This window comes from Eptatretus burgeri, chromosome 7 (genome assembly GCF_056783735.1).
Source record: "Eptatretus burgeri isolate ZD-2024b chromosome 7, Ebu_testis_v1, whole genome shotgun sequence".
NCBI lineage: Eukaryota > Metazoa > Chordata > Myxini > Myxiniformes > Myxinidae > Eptatretus > Eptatretus burgeri.
The window spans coordinates 61,287,775-61,308,999 of NC_140967.1; the positions used below are offsets into that span (position 1 = coordinate 61,287,775).

General features: G+C 44.8%; 1 protein-coding gene across 1 annotated transcript in view; it reads left to right on the top strand.

Annotated features, from left to right (window-relative positions):
• The window catches only part of LOC147023374 (short transient receptor potential channel 2-like), a 92,224-nt gene that overhangs the window by 36,861 nt on the left and 34,138 nt on the right, over positions 1 to 21,225 (top strand). The window contains exon 3 of the mRNA XM_085888721.1: positions 1 to 251. This exon is cut by the window's left edge and continues 157 nt beyond it. Within this exon, the coding sequence (XP_085744847.1) occupies positions 1 to 251 (251 nt within the window). The remainder of the gene's footprint in view (positions 252 to 21,225) is intronic.

The window sequence follows — 21,225 nt, forward strand, 5'->3', positions numbered from 1 at the left end:
TTGACATTGTAGATGTGCTTATGAAGAAAGGACACAAGATTGCATGGCCACACAAGATCTCTTGCCCATGTTTGGAGTGCTACAATGGGCGCCAGTACGATCTACTGAAGTTCTCGCTGTCTCGGATCAACACATACCGTGGTTTGGCTGGTCGTCCACATCTATGTCTGTCCAGCGATGATTCCATTGCAGGATCATTCTTTTTGGGAAGAGAACTCGAGCGGCTCGCAAGGAAGGAACCTGAATTCAAGGTGAGTTCATGTCGTAGGTTTCAATCTTTGTAATGATTGCCATTCTGTTTGTCACCCTTGCTAGGCTGTTTTTCAATTTCAAATAAAAATAAGAATTTTTTTGTTAACTTAAATCTAGGCTCATGAAGGACCTAAACAATAGAGAAGAGCAGGTTTACCAACTAACATGGGATTAAACGGGAACAGAGAGACAAAGACATCACACATGAGTGGATGAGTAGCAGAAAGGAAAAGAGTTAGAAGGGGAAAGGGACTGGTTTATTGAGAGTGGGAGAAAGCATGAGTAGCAGAAAGCATCCTTTAAAAAATGGAGGGAGGGATGTGAGAACAGAAACAAGGAGTCAGTTCCACAAATAGGAGAACAAAGGGATGAAGGAATGGAGATTAAGCATCCCTGGTAACGAGGTGTGCGGTTCTGGAAGAATATATGTGATCTAAGCAGGCTGGGGCTGGATGAAGACTGAAGGACAAAAGGGTGGGAAGAGAGAGGCCAGAAGTGAGGCGATAGAAAACAGTCAGCCAACCTGCCTGGATGGGCATGAAGCAGACCCTAGGACCTGGGCTGTTGATATATGCCAGTAACATGGAGAACTTTGCAATCTGGCCTCCAGGTGAGAAAGATGATAAGCGGCTGCACCAGCCCAGAATGGGGGTCCATACTGCATGTTCCTTCGGATGAAGACCATGTATACTGTAATGAGCTGTGAGCAGTTCAAAATGAACTTGGTTCTGCAAAGAATACCGAGGCATTGACCTGCCATTAGAGGCCAGTTTGGTGATGTGATCCACCCAAGATAGGTTGTAAGCAAATGTGTGACTTCCATGCTCCAAGGACTGTACCTCTTCCACAGGTTGGCAAGAGAAATAGACTTGGGGGACCAAATGCCAATTCTTGTAGAGGGACAAAGTGAGAACATGGAATTTTCCTGCTTTGAAAGACATATACGTTCCATGTAGTTGACCGACTATTTTTATTTTTCCAGATCTATACATGAATGCTGCAGCTGCCTGCCTTTCAGAAGTGTAGTGTGCAGTTCTTCATGGGGGTAGAGTCATCCACAAAACTGTAAATACAATTATCCAGAGAAACAATGGAGGTCATTGATATAGACCAAGAATAATGTCTGTCATAAAATGCCGTCTTGCAAGACACCAACCCCAAGAGGAGATTTTGAGATAGAATGCCTTCAAGAGAAACCGTCATTTAAAGTCGGAGATAATCTGACGGGCACTGGAATATCGACCATTGGGAGACTGATTTTAAAATATGGCTGGTGCGAGACACTATTAAAAGCCTGAGAGATGTCCAGAGAGATGCTGCTGATGTTTGTATTGAGATTGTGTTGGGTTAAAAGAAACATGTCCCGAGTAGAATAACCAGAGTGGAAGCTGAACTTAAGAGATAATGTCCAAGATCTGCAACAATGATAGTTTTCATAACTTTCCTTATGATGGTGATACAGCTAACTGGTCTGTAGTTGAGTGCATCAGATTTGGAGCCCTTCTTATGAACAGGAGTGAAACTTACAACTTTACTACAACTGATAAAGACCCAGAGAAGAGTAAGGAAATGCTGGGCTGAAGCACAATTCTTGAGGATTACAGTATTAATGCTGTCAGGACCAGTTGCAGAAGAGGTGTCAAGATTGACTCGGAACTTCACCACTGGAGTGGGAGAGAAGTCCATGTGCTGCAACGAGCATTTTGATATGGGTGAAAGTGTGGGTATGGGAAGGGAGAGATCTTCAGACCTTGGCCTTTTCAGTAAAAACAATGCTACATTATTTGTTGAGTTTTTATCTTGCCAAAACGAAGTTTTTGCAAGATATGTTAGTCAGCTTGTATATATATATATTTTTTTTGATTGTTTGTTTGTCATCACGTATAAAAAATTCTGCAGAGCACAGTTATCATTGGAAATTTTTGTAACTTCGTATATCAGAGGCCTATATAGGTCCCTTTGAGCACATAAAATTTTGAAGGTCAAGGTCAAAGGTCAAGGTCATTTTGGCACAAATCAGGGGAGTCGACGAAACCCTTATTTTTTGAGTAATTTTGATCGGCTCGTCTTCAAACTTCATGGGAATATAGTTCATGGTCTGGCGCTCAGCTGATTAATTTTTGGTGGTGATTGGCCTTGACCTTCATGGTTAGCACCTAAGGTCAAACATATTTGACCCCAAGGTCAAATTTTCAAGTTTTAGGAACCATATCGTGTAGTACCTCGATGAGTGCTTTCTAGATATGTCAAGCTTGAGACATTATGATGTCATTTGGTGACGTTATGAGGCAAAAGCATATTTTTCATGGTTACTCTGTAGAACGATTCTCATCGGAATCTCTCGTAGGCAGATATTCCTCAAGGAGTCGCTCCTGGTGGATAGCAGCTCTGTTCACCTCAGTGTGACCTAAAAGAAGTCACACGTGGTCACCTTTTGGCAAGATACGGGTCACCCTGCGAGTGACTGTTTTTTTTGTTTTTTTTGCCTGAGTAATGTCCAACATGACTCCATCCTTTAGGAATGAGGTATAGAAGGGGAATGTGTACCAGAGACAGGCTTGACCACATGCAACCAAGCTTTGGATGGTGAGAGACTTGAAAGATTTGACTACAGTGGAGCTTGATGTTTGACTCCACCTCATTGATTGGCTGGTGCACACTGGTTGTAGGCCATGCAGAAGGATTTTAGGTTTTCAACAGCTCTCGGATGCCTTCCAGGTAGAGAATGTAAGCTGCTTTTTCATGATTGCCTTGTCACATACCTCTGTGTACCAGGACTGCTTGTCAAATAGAACAGTTGGAGGTGTGATTGGGTGAATTGGTGAAGGAGATAGAGCAGTCTACTGAAGATAGAATTCAAGGAACTGTTGATGTAAGGCGCCAATGAGATCATGGACCATTCTCTGAGGGAGACGGCAGATTTTAGACCAGAGCAATCTGCCATACACGTCGGCACCTTGGCGACTCTCAGAAAGACCGCCAAAGAGACAAACGATTTCACAAGGGCGTGATAAGAAGAGCCGAGAGGAGTGGAGGAGGAGCAAGACAGGTTGGAGAGGAAGTGTGACGTGGCTAAACCTAACAAATAATAATGGCCATTTGGAGAGATATGAGGAGAAAGAGACAGACTGACAAAGGGGAGATGTTTCACTAAAGGCCTTGGCTGCAATACCATTGATTGTAGTTTTAGGATAGACTCCCAGCCAACTAGCTTGGTGAAAATTGAAGTCTGTATAGATTATGAAGAGGATTGAGATTGGATGAGAGCAGAAATTCCATGTATGAAGAAACCACCTCAAATATGGAGTCACTGAAGCTGGAGGGATGGTAGACTACAGACAGGAACAAGAGGTTTTTACAGATAGACACGAAGGAAGAATATTCCAATGGGTCGGGTGGGAACAGAGAAGGGCAGCGGCTGTGGGGAAGAGAGACCTAAGCCACCACTGTAACAATGAGCTGAGTTTGTAAAAGTGTTAGGGGAGAAAGGGGTAGGGATGAGTTAGGGAGGGAGACGGATGAGTCGGGCATGTACTGTGTAAGAAAGGTCTCTGTCAGACAGATAAATTTTGAAATGAAGTTAGGTAAAAGTGCCTTGGTGGAATATTAAGTATTAATCAGTCTCACCTGAGAGATTTTGAAACTTTATGAAAACAATGACATAGGGATGGTTGGTCGATTTATAATGCAGACTTCCGAGGGGAATCAGGATATCATGAACATGATGTTAAAACAAATGGTTTCCTTGATCAATACTCCTAAGCAACACTTGCAAGTTATGCAGGACATGTCCATACCATTGAGTATACTTATCAAAGTTTCACCCTCCAACTGTATAAATCAATGAATTACAGACCATGTGACATTTCCTTTGCTCTGATGGTCTATATAATTGCTGAGAATATGCATTGCATAAGGAACAAGTGGCTTTGTATCTCATGATTTTAAATTCCCTCAGCATATACAGTAGTTCCTCACTGTAATAGTAATCCCTTATCCATTGTCAATGTTTGCACCACCACATAATACTTACCTTTTCACTTATCTCTGTCCCATACGCACTCTAATCGATGAACAGCTTCAAATATTGTATTTTGTTTATTACCTGCACCACCCAAGGTAGACGGAGGTTTTGTTTTAACCCCTGTCTGTCTGTCTGTGAGCAGAATATCTCAAAACGTTATGGATTGACTGGACTTATGGACTGATTTGGACGAAATTTGGTGGACAGGTTGGGTGTGTGACAAGGACAAATTGATTTGATTTTTGATGTAGATCTGAATCCACATCCGGATCTGATAATTTTTTTTATTTTTAAAGTTATTCTTCACCATTTCGAGATGTGGCCAAAAACTTCACCATTTCGCATGATATTTCAACAACGTATTTGCCCCGATATGTTCTCCTGGATCAGACATTGCGTGGCAGAGGTATGTGCTCTACCGAGTGCCCTCCTAGTTATTACTGTGATGACAAAACCTTTTGGCTTCATACATTTTTTTTATTTTTTTTTATTTTTTTTTTTTAATACCTTGGTCGAGGCTCGTATGAGAGCTAACACACAACTCACAGCAAGGAGGCATGAGACAAGAGGGGCGGGAGTGGAAGGGACAAAACAGTGGGGAACAGACACATTAGGTGAACTGTGGAAGGGAGAGGGATGGGGATGGGACGGGGAACATGGCGAAGAGAAGATGGACATTTCAGGGACTTTCAGGAAGGAAAGTAGGAGAAATGAAGGAAGTGGGCTTGGGTGGATTATCGGGGGTAGAAAAGATCGAGGATATGGATGGGGGAAGATAAGAGGTGGTGGTGAACAGCTGTTTTGAAAGCCTGGAGGGAAGAATGGGAAAGAATAGAGTGAGGAAGTTTATTCCAAAGGCGGGAAAAAAGAGGAATGAAAGAGTGAAGATGAGCAGTGATTCGTGATTTTGGTAGTTTTACCAGAAGGGGGTTGTTGGCGGACCTTGAGCGCCCTGTGGAAATGTGGTGGGGACAAATCGCAGAGAGAGCAGGGGGGCAAGGCTGGAGAGGAGTCGGTAGAAGACAGAAAGACCACCGACCAACCTGCGGTGATTAAGTGAGAGGCCCAAAGACTCAGCTTCATTGCGGGAGATGCCGATGATCTTAAATGCCCTGGTTTCGACAGCGTGAAGCCGAGAAAGGTGGGAGGCAGGAGCACCAGCCCAGAGGGGAGAGCAGTACTCCATCAGGCTACGGACAAAAGCTTTGTAAGTGGTCAGGAGCTCAAGAGGGCCGAGGAAGGACTTAGCACGACGGAGGATTCCCAGTCGGCGACTGGCTTTTGAGGCGAGGTTGGAAATGTGACTTTCCCAGGAAAGGTCATGGCAGATAGTGAGACCTAGAAGCTTGAAAGAAAAGACTTCTTCCAGAGGATTGTTGAGAAAGTGGATGGGGGGTTTTGTAAACGGTCCTTTCGAAGAGACATAGTGAGAGTGTGAGATTTGTCTGGATTGAAAGACATGTTCCATGTGTTGGACCAGTTTGTGATTTTATCCAGATCTGCAGTGAGTGAAGAAGCTGCTGCTTGCCGGTCTGAGGGATGACAGATGGTACGGCAGAGGGTGGAGTCGTCGGCAAAGAGAAATAGAGGATTTTCCAGAGAGTCCGAGAGATCATTGATGAAAACCAGAAAAAGAACAGGGCCCAGAACGCTACCTTGAGGAACTCCAGCCTGCACAGGAAGAGGGGATGAAAGAACTCCATTTAGGGCCACACGTTGACTGCGACAGGAGAGGAAGTCTGCGAGCCATGAGTGGAGATGGCCTTGAATACCATGGGAAGAGAGTTTGGTGAGTAGGGCAGGGTGCCAGACTGTGTCAAAAGCACGTGATATGTCCAGGGATACGGCTCGGATTTCCTGTCTGGCATTGAGGACCTCCATCCATTGATGGGAGAGCAGAAGCAGCATATCCAGGGTAGAGTGACCTGGTCTGAAACCAAATTGATGATTGGAAATCAAGCCATTGGAGAAGAGGAAGGATTTCATATCTGAGGCGATGATGGATTCCATCACCTTGCTGATGATTGGGAGAAGGCTGATTGGTCTGTAGTTATAGGGATCTGTTTTTGCACCTTTTTTATGCAGGGCAGTGATGTTAGCAGATTTCCAAGCAGATGGCAGATGACCTTGGGCAAATGAGAGGGTGAATAGAACAGAGAGAGGGTGAGCAAGAGCAGAAGAGCAGGCTTTGAGGACACGTGGGCTGATGCCGTCTGGACCGGTTGCAGAATCTGACTCGAGGTTTGAAAGCAAGCTCTCCACCTTGTCAGGAGAAAAGGATACAGAGTCCAGGGACAGTTGGGTGCGACTGGGTAAAGTGGGTAGAGATAGTGATGGGTTTAGGACACAAGATTTAGCTGCAAACACCGAGTTTAGACATTCAGCTTTATCACGTGTGGAATCAGCAGTGCGGCCATTTGAGGTAAGGGAGGGGATGGAGGGGGAACATACACCAGAAACAGATTTGATTAAACGCCACCAGGATTTTGAGGAAGGAGAGAGGTTTGAGAGTTCAGACTTGAGATGAGAAAGATGTTGTTTTCTGGCTCTCCTGAGGGTAGATACACACTTGTTCCGAGCTTTGTGGAAAGAACTGAGATTGCCCTCAGTTGGGTTTGCTTTCCATGAGGCAAAGGCAAGTTGTTTCAGGACAACTGCCTCGCCACAAGCTTCAGTAAACCAAGGGCGGGAGGAAGGGTAAGACAACTGAACACGAGAGGGGATAAATCTGTGCATGAGGGAGAGCAAGTTTCTTTGAAATAATTCCCAGGATGAGTTGATGTTTGAGAAAGTAGTGATAGGAGACCAGTCTGTAAGTTTGATGGCTGCTCGGAGACCCTGCCAGTCGGCTTGAGTGAAATGCCAGACTCGACGGCGGTGAGGTGGTTCTCTGATAACAGCCAGAGAGATGTCCACTTTAACAAGGACGTGGTCAGAAGAACCAATTGGAGCGAAGGAAGAGCAGCAGATATTGTCAGGGAAATTTGTCAAAATCAGATCCAGAAGAGATGTAGTACCATTGGTTGAGATCCGGGTCGGGAAGTTGACCGATTGAGTCAGTCCCTTCTTGAAATTATTGAAATCTTGAAACTACATTATTGCCTTCTTGAAAACATTTGTTGTAGTTGAGAAATCCAAATTAAAAAATGAAGACACAATCAACTACCATGGCTGCCCAGCTTGGCAAGACTGAGGTCTGACATCTCAACCGATGCGAGGTCTTCATCCAGAAGTGTGTAAGTATCATGTGCCTGGTGTTGAATATCTTCCCAGGGTGAATTATAGGTAGGAGGGGGCATCACATGAACTGCAATATGCAGATTGATGATACCAAACGTTGTTTTCATCATAGTGTTATGTGTGACATTGGGTGTGGTCAAGATGTAAATGTGCATGAACTTGTCTTATTTTTCTTTGACTGCCTGGCATCTCCCTGAACATTTGCATGTGTCTATTTGAGTATGTTAGGAGTGTGTGAGAGTATGGTTCAAATAATAATAATAATATAATACCATTACTTTTGTGCCGTTAGGGCTGCCGGGGCAGTTTCATTGGCAAGGAGTACAGTCCTGGACAGGTCACCACTCTGATGCAGTTTACCCTTAATGGTTATTACCCCAGTACACTGGTACTCATTTCACCAACCTCAGAAGGATGACAGGCTGAGTCAACCCCACCTGGTTTTAATTCAACGGTAACACAGACTCAAACTCAGGACCCTAAGGTCCCAAGCCAGCCACCTTAATCACTAAGCCAACACCAGGCTTATGGGATAATAAAGGATAGCATATATTGTTGGACTACAGCACAGGAAAGTACCGTATATGAAAATACAACGTATTTCCTGACTATACACATCAATGCAGCACACTGCAGGTTAATAATACACATACTGTCGAAGTGGAAATTTACCCCTTGATTAAATTTTCGTGCTGAGTGACATGAAAACGTGTTCACGTGTTTTTAATTTCACGGAGTGGGCACAAGACATTTGATAATATCAATGAGGTTAACCATGCAAAACATCAGCAAAAGTTTACAAAGGGACAAAATAACTTGCAGTGTAACCAGAACTGAAGAGAAACGAGGATCAAAACATACTTTATTATAAACCAAGGTTTACGGACCCAGTGTAAACCAATACGGAACCAATGAAGTTTGTAAACCATACGGGTTTACGAACCCGGTGTAAACCACAGTACAAAATCAATGAAATACGGATTGCAAAATACGACAGGGAAAATACAGTTGAGCAAATAAAATCAATAGTTAATTGAATGCAGAGATGAGTAAATTTAATGGTCTCCTAGAGCACTGGACATTCCTATTCATTCCAATCTCCGAACTCGGCATCACTGTCTCCACGAGCTATTACGGGACTTCCACCCATTCCAGCTTTCAATATTTCCTCTTAGCAGCCACGACAGACTGTTTATCAACCCCTGCTTTAACCAAACGGTCATGTTTTAGGAAACGTTGAAGTTTGTCCGTTTTTGAAATCGCCTCAAATAAGTAAATAATGAAACGTATTTTACGTTGAATTGTCGTTGTGCCATTACTGGTGCACAACGTTTTGAAATATCTTGATATATTTAGTTTTGGCCCCATCTCTCAATGGTGACGAATCACTTAAAAAATTCTCATCTGGATTGGGATCTTCACCAAAACCTAATCGATCCGTTCTTGTCATACACCCAACTTGTCCACCAAGCTTCATCCGAATCCATCCATAACTTTTTGAAATATTGTGCTATATATCGTTTTTGGCCCTTTCTCTCAATGGTGAAGAATCACTTTGAAAATTCTAGTATCGGGATCTGGATCTTCACCAAAATCTAATCATTCCGTCGTTGTCACACACCCATCCTGTCCACCACATATCGGCCAAATCCTTCCCACAGACAGACAAACAGACAGTGGTGAAAACTCCATCCATCTTCGGTGGTGGAGGTAATTGTATTTTAATGGAGACCTCTTTATTGTATATTAAAAGACAAGTCAAAAGTCCAACCACATAAAGTCTGACCACACCCAATGTCACATGCAAGGTGATGATTAAAATGGCGTTTGGTCTCATCTGCATTTTGAAATCAAGTGATACCTTCATGTGCAAGTGGTACACCTGGACCACCATCAAAGAAATGTATGTTGACACTGCGAACAGCGTTTGGGCAAACCAGAGTAAAAGGTGAGGAATGGTTTGGTATTCAGAGATGAAATGCATCATCTCGGAATTCAGACAGGTCAAAAATGAAACTGCTTAATGCCACTTCACCAGCAAAAATAGAAGAAAACAAAGTAAAGGTGGTAAAATATTCAGCCACAAAACACAAGAGGGAACACATTTTAAAACTTGCATCCATGGTAGAGGTGTCAGCAACAAGAAGAGATCCAATTCTGATGTACTATTCTCTGTTGGAGTGTTCGTGCTGCCGAAGCAGTTTCTTGGCATGTGTTCTACCGGGTGGTTTGCCATTGCCTTCTCAGCAGGAGTTATGGCAGAAATGAGTAATTTATTCATGGTGCTGGCAATAGCTCACCTACTCTTTGCAAAGGACACCGTGGGATCTTTAACATTCACCAACTAATGCTGGCAGATGGGATGCCATTTTAACGTCCATACGGGAGGGATGGCGCACACATTGGTGAATCACCCTCCCTGTGAAACACCAGGATGACAGTATATCGCTTGGTCGAGATTCAAACTCAGGCTTGACAGCTTTAGAGGCGAGTGCATGCACCTCGAGGCCATTCTGCATTCCCCTAGAGAAGATATGCATGCTTTTTATCAGATCACCAAAGAGGCTTTCTGAAGACCAAGTAAGTGCTTCAGCAATGGCTCAGTCACAGACAGGAAGTCACTTGCTTAAGGCCCTGTCATACCTTGACAATTTAGCCAGCATATGCCTGACGTATGCAAAATTTGGCTAAAACGCTGGTACACGTCGAATACGTTATGGGTAAGTTTGTATACGTTAAGAGCACGCTGGCAGACGTCTTTGTATGCTGGCATACGTTGTAGTACGCCGAGGTGTTAGACAAATTTTCCATGCTTGAAATTTTTCGACGTATGCCAGCGTATGACTCACACGTTCTGCATAACGCTGGCCATAAGTTGTAGGCACGTTACGCGATCGTTGACACGTCGACACACGTTACTTCTAAGTTACTCATAAGTCAAAACACGTCAAGGCAATGGTTAGCGTTAGTGTTCCAGACTCCCTGGTTTTTTTTTTTTTGGTTTTTTTTTTTTCTTCGGTATGACTGTGATGTTGACACTTCGATTTCTAATGCGGTTTTAAGATAATATAATTAATAGGCTGCCGCTCAACGATTTAAATCATAACCGCACTAGAAATCGAAGTGTCAACATCACCGTCATACCGAAGAAAAAAAAAAACGGAGTCTGGAACACTGACGCCAACCATTACGTCGACATGTTTCGACTTATGAGTGACGTGTGTCGACGTGTCACGATCGCGTAGCGATCATTGTGTGCCATAAACACAATGCCCTACAACTTATGCCAGCATATGCGGAACGTGTGTCATACATCAAGAAATTTTCAACATGCTGAAAATTTCTCGACGTATGACGACATATGCCAGAAAACTACGACGTATGCCAGCGTGCTCTTAACGTATACAAAACTTACCCATAACGTATTCGACGTGTGCCAGCTTGGTTCGGCAAATTTTTCATACGTCGGCATACGCTGGCTAAAACATCAAGGTGTGACAGCGGCTTCACACCTCTGTCTTGTGCGGTTATGATTTGAATCGTCGAGCCGCAGCCTTTTAATAGGCTACGCCTCGTGATCGTCGGCGATACGCTGCCGTGCTATGCATAAGTTAGACTATCGTTGGGCATAGGTTGTGAACGCCGACAACACGCTCAGCATTCGTTGGTATAAGTTATCTATATGTGATTAAAACGTTCTGTGTACGTTACTGATAAGTTATGCATATGTCCAACACGTTATTATACACCCAAAACTTAAAAAAAAACCATCAATAGTTCAGCGTACGCCAGCGTTTTACATACATTTTGAGACCTTGCCATACGCTGGCTAAAACGTCAAGGTGTGACAGCCCCTTTACCACCACATAATAATAATACAAGAAGAAAAGATGGGCAGAGCATTTCCATGATGTCCTCAACAGATCAGCACCAGGAACAAAATTAGACTTTTATGTCATTGAGATATTGTCAAAGCTCACTATCTGTATTGAGAAAATCAGTTGTAAAGAACTAAATGCAGTAATTGCAAGACTAAGGAAGAACAAGGCCACAGGGGTAGATCAGATCACTTCAGAGCTGTTAAAAGTAGGTGGAGAATACTAAAATCGGGAACCTTTTGTGATTATTTAACCTAATATGGAAATACGGAAAGTTCCAATGACTAGAAAATGCTAAAGCTTTCCAAAAAAGGTGATTTTATTGTTATCAGGCCTTGGTAAACTCTTCTGCTCTTCATTCTGCACTGCATTAGGGATGCCACTTATAGCAAGCTGGTATTCATCCAAACAAATCTGCATTAATCAGATATTCACCCTTCGCAATGTAATTGAACAGTTAACGAATGGCAGGTACAAGTGGAGTTTAACTTGATGGACTTTCAAAAACTATTCAGTCATGTAGACAGGAAGTCACTTTGGCAAATACTCCAACTCAATGGCTGCAACTATCGGGGATGCCTCTTCACGGTGGTTGTACCGTCAAACGTAAGTTGGGCAGGGCAGCGTGGCCACGGTCAGAGTGCCGATTGGTCACCATGGACCGGCCCACTCCCTCCTGTCTCCTTTCTCCTCTGGCTTCACGAATGCAGGGGTATACACTATCTTCGATGTGGGGGATGTCTGAGTCGCTCTTGGGAGATCAATCAGCTGTCTCTGTGCTACGGGCCTGTTTGAGAGAACTGTCTGGAGCTATAATACAACAACAGCAACAACAGCAACAACAACAACAATTGCTCTCCAGCTAAAATCATTAACCTGATAAATACCAAAATGCCAAATGTGTAGTGAAGTTATCACAAAAATGGCAAACTTCTCCAAAGTGACCAAGAGTCAGGCAGAGTTGCATTCTTTCTCCAGTGCTGTTTGGAATAGCAGTAGATTTTGTCGTGAGACAAACCCACACCCAGCATAACTTGAACAGGAATATCGTAGGATAACAAGGCAGTGATCTGGATTTTGCAGACAATACATGCCTCATAAATGGTATCAAAAGAGACATGCAACAAAAGACAAATGATCAAGAAAGATCATACTACAAGGCAAAATACGTTATGAAAATGAAATATTGGTTCTCATCATATCTTTCAAGATGCTGAACCATCCATAACTTAAAACAAACTGGGTGACTTGTGCCAAGCAAAGCACCAGTGACTGCATGGTTGATGTCAAAGCCCAAGTAAAACAAAATATAAATCGACGTGAATGCATCGATGGATATGCCTCCGCCTGCATGACATGCCAACCTACTGTTTACGTTTGATCCAAATTAAAGCTCACATTAACAAATAAAGTTTAACCGATGAGACATTAACTTATGAGAGAAGAGAGACAGCATCAGATTCTTCCAATTCGAGTTATGTATGGTCGGTAAAATTGAAAAAAAAATTGAAAGGTTTGTTGAAATCCCTTCAGTGTTTCACAAATTAGAGTGGTAACAGAAAACTAAAAATGGACAGATGGACGGACGGATAGACAGCCAGACGATCAACCTGAAAACACAATGCCTCCGGCCTTTGGCCAGCACCGTTTTTTTTTTTCTTCCAAAAGTTTAATCCACAAGGAGATCGAAAGCCATCCATAAACACAATGCCCTCGCAATTCTATTGGGCTGATCTGAAACATTAAGTTCTTACAAAGCTCTGCAAGTTACACAGATTGTTCAATATGAAATCATCCATCCATTGGGACCATACTCTGTGCAGAGCGTTGGTGCTGCCCAAGCAGTCTCCTGGGAAATTTGGCACAATCCTGGATGGGATGCCACTCCAACACAGGATACCAGCAAGCTGGCACTCATTTTTCAGACCTCAGAAGGATTACAGGCAGTCAACCCCACCTGGTATTAATTCAACAGGCAAGTGGGATTTGAACTCAGGATCCTCAGATCCCAAGCCCACAAACCTAACCATTAAGCCAACACCAGGCATAATATGAAATGGTTTGGTATGAGGAGAAACCAAGGGGTGTTTAAATGAGAGAGAATGGCGTCAACAAGCCAGATCGTCCAAAAGTGAAGATGGCTATATCTAGGTCATGTTCTCATGATGTCCAACACAAGAATTCCCAAGCAAATGGGAACGGGGAAGACCCAGAAGAATTCAAAGAGTACTGGTAACGCTGACTGCTTCAGCCTGACCAGCTCGAGGAAAAGCTGCAGGACCAGTGAAGGATGGAATCTGTTGCGCTACACCTCATGTAACCGGTGGTGCAGGAAGGATGTAAAGAGTGTGTGCATGCTTTGGGGCACATTCCAGTATGAAAAGTAGAACAGCACTCTGTAGAGCACATACCTCTCTCTGCCAGGCTGAACAGTTTACGTTTTATATCTCACCGATATGCTGGATCTGCATTTGGACCTCAACCGAAATCTAATCAGCATGTTATTGTCACACACCCAATCTGTCCACCAAATTTCATCGGAATCCTTCCACAACTTTTTGAGACATCCTGCACACAAACAAACAAACAAACAGACAGGGGTGAAAAACATAACCTCCATACATTGTACGTAGATGGTGGAGGTAACAACAGGCCATATCTATAGTTTTTCATTTCAAACCTCAATCTCAACGCATTTACTTGACACTTAACAAGCATTTCCCAAAACAAAAGAAATGCACAACTAACCTCCCCACTTCCATCATCAAACGACTCCAAATGTGTTTGTGCGACTCCACAAAAGAAACACATCCATTCCTTATTTCTTTCACACATATGCATCGTTTACGAACGACATAATTGGATAAATCGGTACTGTACGTCCCACAATATGTTTTTCCCTGATGTTGCTCCATGGTAAAAGCCACTTTACAGGGTTTCTCAAAGCTGAAGGAAGAGCTATGGTTTGGGTAATAATCCTTTGAGACATTAGACTCCATGATACCTGACACGTAAATGCTGTTGAATGTTAAATAATTGCGTGGAAATTGGTGTGACTTTCCAATGTGCAATGTACTGTATACACTCAGCAGTCAAACCCTTTTCTTCATCATTACACCTTATTTCCACACCATATTAGAATCTTCATATGCTGTGATGAAATTCTTCCATGTTTTCATTTTGTTGTCCTTTATTTTTGCATCTACTCTCATGAATTTGATACATTTTGGTAATATATGAACCCTTATGATGAGTTTTTTTTACACACACACACACACACACACACACACACACACACACACACACACACACACACACACACACACACACACACACACACACACACACACACACACACACACACACACACACACACACACACCTGTGTCATATTGAAAGTAGAGCAGTGATGAATTGGTAAAACTGACTGAAAAGAAAATCCAGCAGGAAGGAATGCGATGCAGAGGGTTGTGAGAGGAAAACCTTATTAAGGTGTGTGTGTGTGTGTGTGTGTGTGTGTGTGTGTGTGTGTGTGTGTGTGTGTGTGTGTGTGTGTCATGCTACTCCTACAGTTCTGGGCTGATTGCCTCCATAGTTGCTACAGAGGAGCAGCATGACCCCAATTCATGTATAGGGGTGTTTTTATCTTTCCTGGTGGGCAGTGGGGGGGGGGGGCAGGAGTGCAAATTCTCTATGTAAATGTGCATCATGTAGCACTGCTCCAGGTGGGAGAGGGTATTACAAGTCCCCACCCTTTACCGTATAGTATTCCTGTCCCCACGTTTTCCAGCGAAGTGTTTTGATTTATGCAGCGAGAAGTATTTCAGAGAGGTATTTTGAATTACACGTTTGAATAAGGATAATAACATAACTCTCCTGGCCGCTCCCATAAGAAGTCGGTGCTTCTGGTATAATATTGTTGTTGCGCCGAGTTTTGGTGGCGAGCACGACCGCTAGGTGGAGCAGTAGAGTTGGCTCCACCAAACACCGGGAATTTATAGGTCGTCATCCCGGATAACTCCGGAGCCGACGGGTCCCTTATCGGACCGAAGATCGCCAATAGGTCGATCTAGTGGGATAGGGTCGATTGCCAATTTCAATTTACCTAAATACCCACGTCGTCCAAACTACTGGGGAAATTAACCATCGGCGGAGCTCGAACGGAACGAGCCGTTAGCGTGCTCGAACCGTGCGTAACCCGAGCGGATGGTTGCTGAGGTCCGTCGGTCCAAATGCACAATTTTCCGCTTCACAATTTCCCAACATGCACCATGCTAAACCAATGAAAGAAACACACAAACGAGCTGAAACATTTAACAGGGATTTATTTTATAATGGGGGCGGGGGGGGGGAAGGGAACACACAAAGAGCAGAGTTATCCAACTATAAGAAATGCAGTCAATGTACAAGGCACTTTAACAATTCTACTTGAAGACGGGGCCCAAGAACACACACACGCACACACAAATACCCAAAAGAAGATGGACCCCAATGGCCTTTATTGAAGGTTCCCAGCTCGAGGGAAGATGAGCTGGAAACCAGAGCTATCTTGGACCTTCCCGCCTCGTGCGGCCCTTGACGATCCAGCTCGGCGGGACTTCAACCCGCAACTCGATGCCGCTGCAAGCACCGGGTACAGAGGGCAGCGTCGGGCTCCAGCACGCTCCTCCGACACGTGACGAGTCCAGAAGCCAGCGACGAGACGAGTCCAGAAGCCAGCGACGAGACGAGACCAGAAACCAGATGATCGCGTCGTCCAGTCTATTCCTTTCCTCTCTGGCGTCGGGGGTGGGGGGGGGAACGTGTCTCACCTCTCCGCACCCCTCATTCGTTGGGGGAAATCGGTCGTCTCTCCATAATTGGTCGGGGGGGCGTGTCGGGGCGTCTCGATCTCCTTCCCCCCGAAGAGGCTCTGCTTCTCTTGGAGCTCGCTCTGCCCCCATTTGCTGAAAAATGACGCATACCCTTATTTGGCGCCAGGCCAGAACGAAACGCTTCGTGAGCGCGCGAAGAGCACGGACAATGCCACGGGCAGAGTGTCAGGATGGAGCTAAGGTGGTGTTGTAGTTGTTATAAGTGTAAAAATCCTATCTATAAAATAACTTCGCAGCACATGCACACTTAATTCCCATCAGCCATCGGGGAAAGGGAGCATCTATCCACATTTGCTTATCGAAATAACTGAGCTATGGGGACCTGAATTTTGAGTGCTCATGGCTGCCTGATCCATAACAATATAACTAGCAGATACACCCACCCTTTGGGAGTGCCCTTCTCAGTCCACTGGTCTGTCATAATGGAGAAATAATGCAAATAACAATACCTATGAATATCCGGAGAAAAAAAAATATATTTCACAGAAGACCTAAGTAGGGATCCCTTGAGTATACTCTGAAATTTTGGTGTCGATTGGCTCAAGGGTCTCGGAGTAGTTACCAGGCATACAGGCACCACTCTGTTTTACATATTGGATGAGAGGAGATGGGAGATGACGTGATGGCAGAGGGCTGCTTCAGAGCACAGGAGAGAAGAGGAAGGAATTTAATTTGCACAGGAAGAAGATTCCTCAGGTAACAGGAAAGGGGGAACAAATGAGTGAAGTTGAGCATGAAGCTTTAGCTTTGGAAAGTTCACAAAAAGGATGTTGCTGGATAAATGTCGGCAGTCTGGTAAGGCAAGGGAGGCTCAAAGGACTAAAAAGACCATGGCTGTAAGAAAAGATAAGAGATCGGCGAACAAGGGAGCACCAACCTATTGGTCACGATGGAGAGCCACGCCTTGCCTTTTTTAAACTGATAAATGACACTAGACTCAATAAATAAGTCACAGCATGCAAAGTTGTATTTCATACAGTCATGGCGTTGGACCACGGTCATGCAGAAACGTTAACACATCTTCATGTCTCTAAACCTACATGAACATTAAGCAAGTGCTATGTCCTGAAGTTTACCGTCCATCGCAGACATTATATTGGATTCGCTATATACGCAATATATCCCTTATTGTCAGGTTTTCCGTGTGTGTGTGTGTGTGTGTGTGTGTGTGTGTGTGTGTGTGTGTGTGTGTGTGTGTGTGTGTGTGTGTGTGTGTGTGTGTGTGTGTGTGTGTGTGTGTGTGTGTGTGTGTCTGCAACGCGAGGCTCCACAGCACGAACCAGTGAACCGATTTCGATGAAACTTTGCCAACAGGTGAAATATATACTGGGAATGTGCACGTTTGAATTTCGTTGCCCAGCAACCACCCGTTGCTGTGCAGCGGCCGAAAAACCGCGTACAGTATTTTCAATACTTGTCCTTCAGTTTTGAATGTAGAGAAATGAGACTTCGGCATTAAACACTTCGAGATATTTAGAAAATTTTACTCGAGCCGATTTTTGAGGTTTTATTTTTCAAATGGTAGTCCTTCAAAAATCGGGTGTCTATTTACCGTCATTTAAGGTATGTATACAGTGTTTGTAAGGAACTACACTGTCGTTCCACCTTCGATCTCTCCTCGATCCAAACGTTATTGACCAAAGTTAAAAGGATCCAAAATAAATGGAATCACCGGCATTTCTGTCTTTGTGGATTTCTAATAATATTGTTGCGAATTCGTGCCCGCCGGCGTGTGATCGGCCGCTCGACTCGAATGGCGGCCGCCTCGCCCACCGGAACGGACAATTCTGTCGTGACCCTCTCGGAACAACGCCGGGAGCGAGTCACGGGTGGGGGTTTAACCCCACCACGACTGTGCCAATTGCCCACCTGCGCAGGATAGGGTTGCTCGCCAAATTCGATCTACCGAAGTACCTGCGCGGATGGTCGACCGGGCAATCGTACCTCGCCACAGGCCGACTCCGGACACGAACCGCTTAAGCGGTCCGTTCCGTGCTACAGCGGTAACCGAGCGGTGTTATTGTCAGCCTCGACGGTTCCAATTAATTATCGGGCATATTAAGCCCACTATGAACCCTTAACGTGAAGCAGGATGGAGAGTCAATAAAGAAAAGACGAAGCGAAACGGGAAAACAGTTCACACAATGCACATTTATTATGCGACACACAGAGAGCACACGTATACAGGCAAACAGTCAAAATGCACCTATATCAGGAAAACAAAAGAAACAATGGCGCAGAGTTACTACCGAATACGCGTACACATGGCAACACTTATACAGTTCTACTTTACAAGACACTGTGCCAACACACATTTACTCAAAAGCAAAGGAAAGAAGCCACCCTCATAGACAAGGGGGCAGACGGGCCTGTAGGCCAATATGTGCGCGGGACCTGAAGGAGCGGCCAGGTCCGCGAGACCGGGTGGGTCCTACCTACGTCCTCGTGACTCATTGGCAGACGAGCCGCAGACGTGGCTGTGCCCCGACTCCGTGCTCCTTCGCAGGTTTCGTTGGCACGACGCTTGGAGTGGGGTGGGAACGGGGCCCCCTTTGTTGCACTATCTCAGCGCGGGGGAAAAAGGGGGTCTTGTTGATGCCCTGGGGGAGGGAGAATGGCTGGCTGGCTGGCTTGGGTCCCGTGACGAGCGATCTCCCACCGCGACCTCGTCGCCGACCGCCGTCCTTCTCGCCTCGGACCTGAGCTCCTTGGCCTCTTCCCCCAACTCTCCTCAGCCGACTGCAGAACTCAACTCGGTGCCTTCGCCACCCGACTCCACTCTCTGCTGCTGCCACACTCTGCTGCTGCCACACTCTGCTCGATGACTCTCTTACCAAAACTGACTCTCTCCCAAAACTCTCTGCTACGACTCGCCTTTTGCTCGGTGTTTTATAGGCCGGCAGGAGAAACAATATGCAAATTTCCGTATCAGGATGAGCTCGGGGGCGGAGCCACGCTCACCCATTGGACGGAGGAAAAGTGGGCGTGAACCTCCCCTGATCCTTGAATTTGCATATTTCGATTTCACACGGACACGCCTGGGGGCGGGGCCAAGCCGCTCCGCGCTTGCTGATTGGACGGATCAGAAGTGGGCGTGTAGCATTCTTGATCCGAATTCTCCCTCAGAAAGGCCGCTATTTGCACTCGTGGCTCGGTGCGTATTTTGAACGAGCCCAAGACAGCCCGATGCTCAGTGTTCACAGGTGGTGCGGGAATGGCCGTAGAAGGAGAGAGGTGAGGGTGGTGGAGGGTTTTTGGTGGTGGTTTGATGGTCGGTTCAAAATAAAGATAGAACAGAAAAACGGCTATCTCAAAGCGTCGCAGCCCGAATGAATCACATAAATTCCCTCTAAACAACGGGTTTGGGGCTAACTACACATGTACTTAGAGTTATCTCTCCTACGGGCCCTGAATGGTGGTTTGCGAATTTCCACAGCCATAACAATATGTTTATTTATTTACCGAAAACGATTCCACGACAAACACACCACCTTCAATTATTTATTTATTTACCGAAAACAATTCCACGATCCACACACCACCTTCAATTATTTATTCATTTACTGAAAACGATTCCACGACCCACACACCACCTCCAATTATTTATTTATTTACCGAAAACGATTCCACGACCCACACACCACCTCCAATTATTTATTTATTTACCGAAAACGATTCCACAACCCACACTCCGCCTCCAATTATTTATTTATTTTCCGTAAACGATTCCACGATCCACACACCACCTTCAATTATTTATTTATTTACCGAAAACGATTCCACGACCCACACACCACCTCCAATTATTTATTTATTTACAGAAAATGATTCCATGACCCACACACCACCTCCAATTATTTATTATTTAAAGTGGGAGTGGCGTAGGACAGTGGGCGTGGCTTATGAAAAATATTGTGTGGCTCAGGAGGTATGGTCAAACAAGAGCATTGAGAGAAGCTTATCGGGTTTCCGTGTGTGTGTGTCTGCAACGCGAGGCTCCACAGCACAAACCAGCAAACCGATTATTTTTCAAATGGTAGTCCTTCAAAAATAGGGTGTCTATTTACCGTCATTTTTTCTGAGGAGTGCCAGTTGGCAAAATACGCAATAGGAAAAATCTTGCAAGGCAGAGGAACAATTGTATGTGAACCAATACGTCTTGGCAATGAATCTTCGTTGGTGGATCGGTCATGATGAAAAGCATCGTATCCAGCGCTTCGATCCTAGCGAATCCCTCGTCGCCTACCGGCTTGTTGCATTGTTTCTCTCCCTTGTTGGGTTACTCGACCCAAGGATGCACAGCGCATGTCAAGACATGTTTTATTATTAGGTTTCCCGATGAAAATGATGTTTTTCTGCTGAATAAGCTCTTATCTGCAGGTGAAGTCCATACTGACGAGAAATAAAATTTTACATTTGTATTCCTTGATACCCCTTGGATTATCAGGGAATTCAAATACATATACTGTTAGGCAAAGTGAGGATGATGATGTTTGTTTATTTTATGCACAGTTTCTACAGCTTGTGGAAGAAGTGTCACACAAATGCACATGCAGAAAGAGACACGAGACAATGCAGGACTTGGCAACGACAACGGTTAATGCTCAGAGCGGCGCTCTGAGCATTAAGCGAAGAAGTGGCATTCATTCATGTATTGGGAATTCATGTACTGTGCCACAGCGCAGCGCATCGCTGTGTTCACTTTACACCGGTACTCCAGGGGCATCTGTTTGACCATCCCCCAGATAGATGCCTGGCCCATCCACATCTCTTAGGGCTAGGACAGTCCAGGCACCCACCTGAAGGGACCGTCTCAGGATAACCAGAGGAGACCGCTGTTTGGTAGACGACACCTCAGCACCATCCCGACACACACTTCAGTGTGTTTTGCAGAGTGAAGTGTTTTGTGGTGGCCGGAGTGCAAATCCTGCCACCAACCTCAAAAGGAAGGTAACCA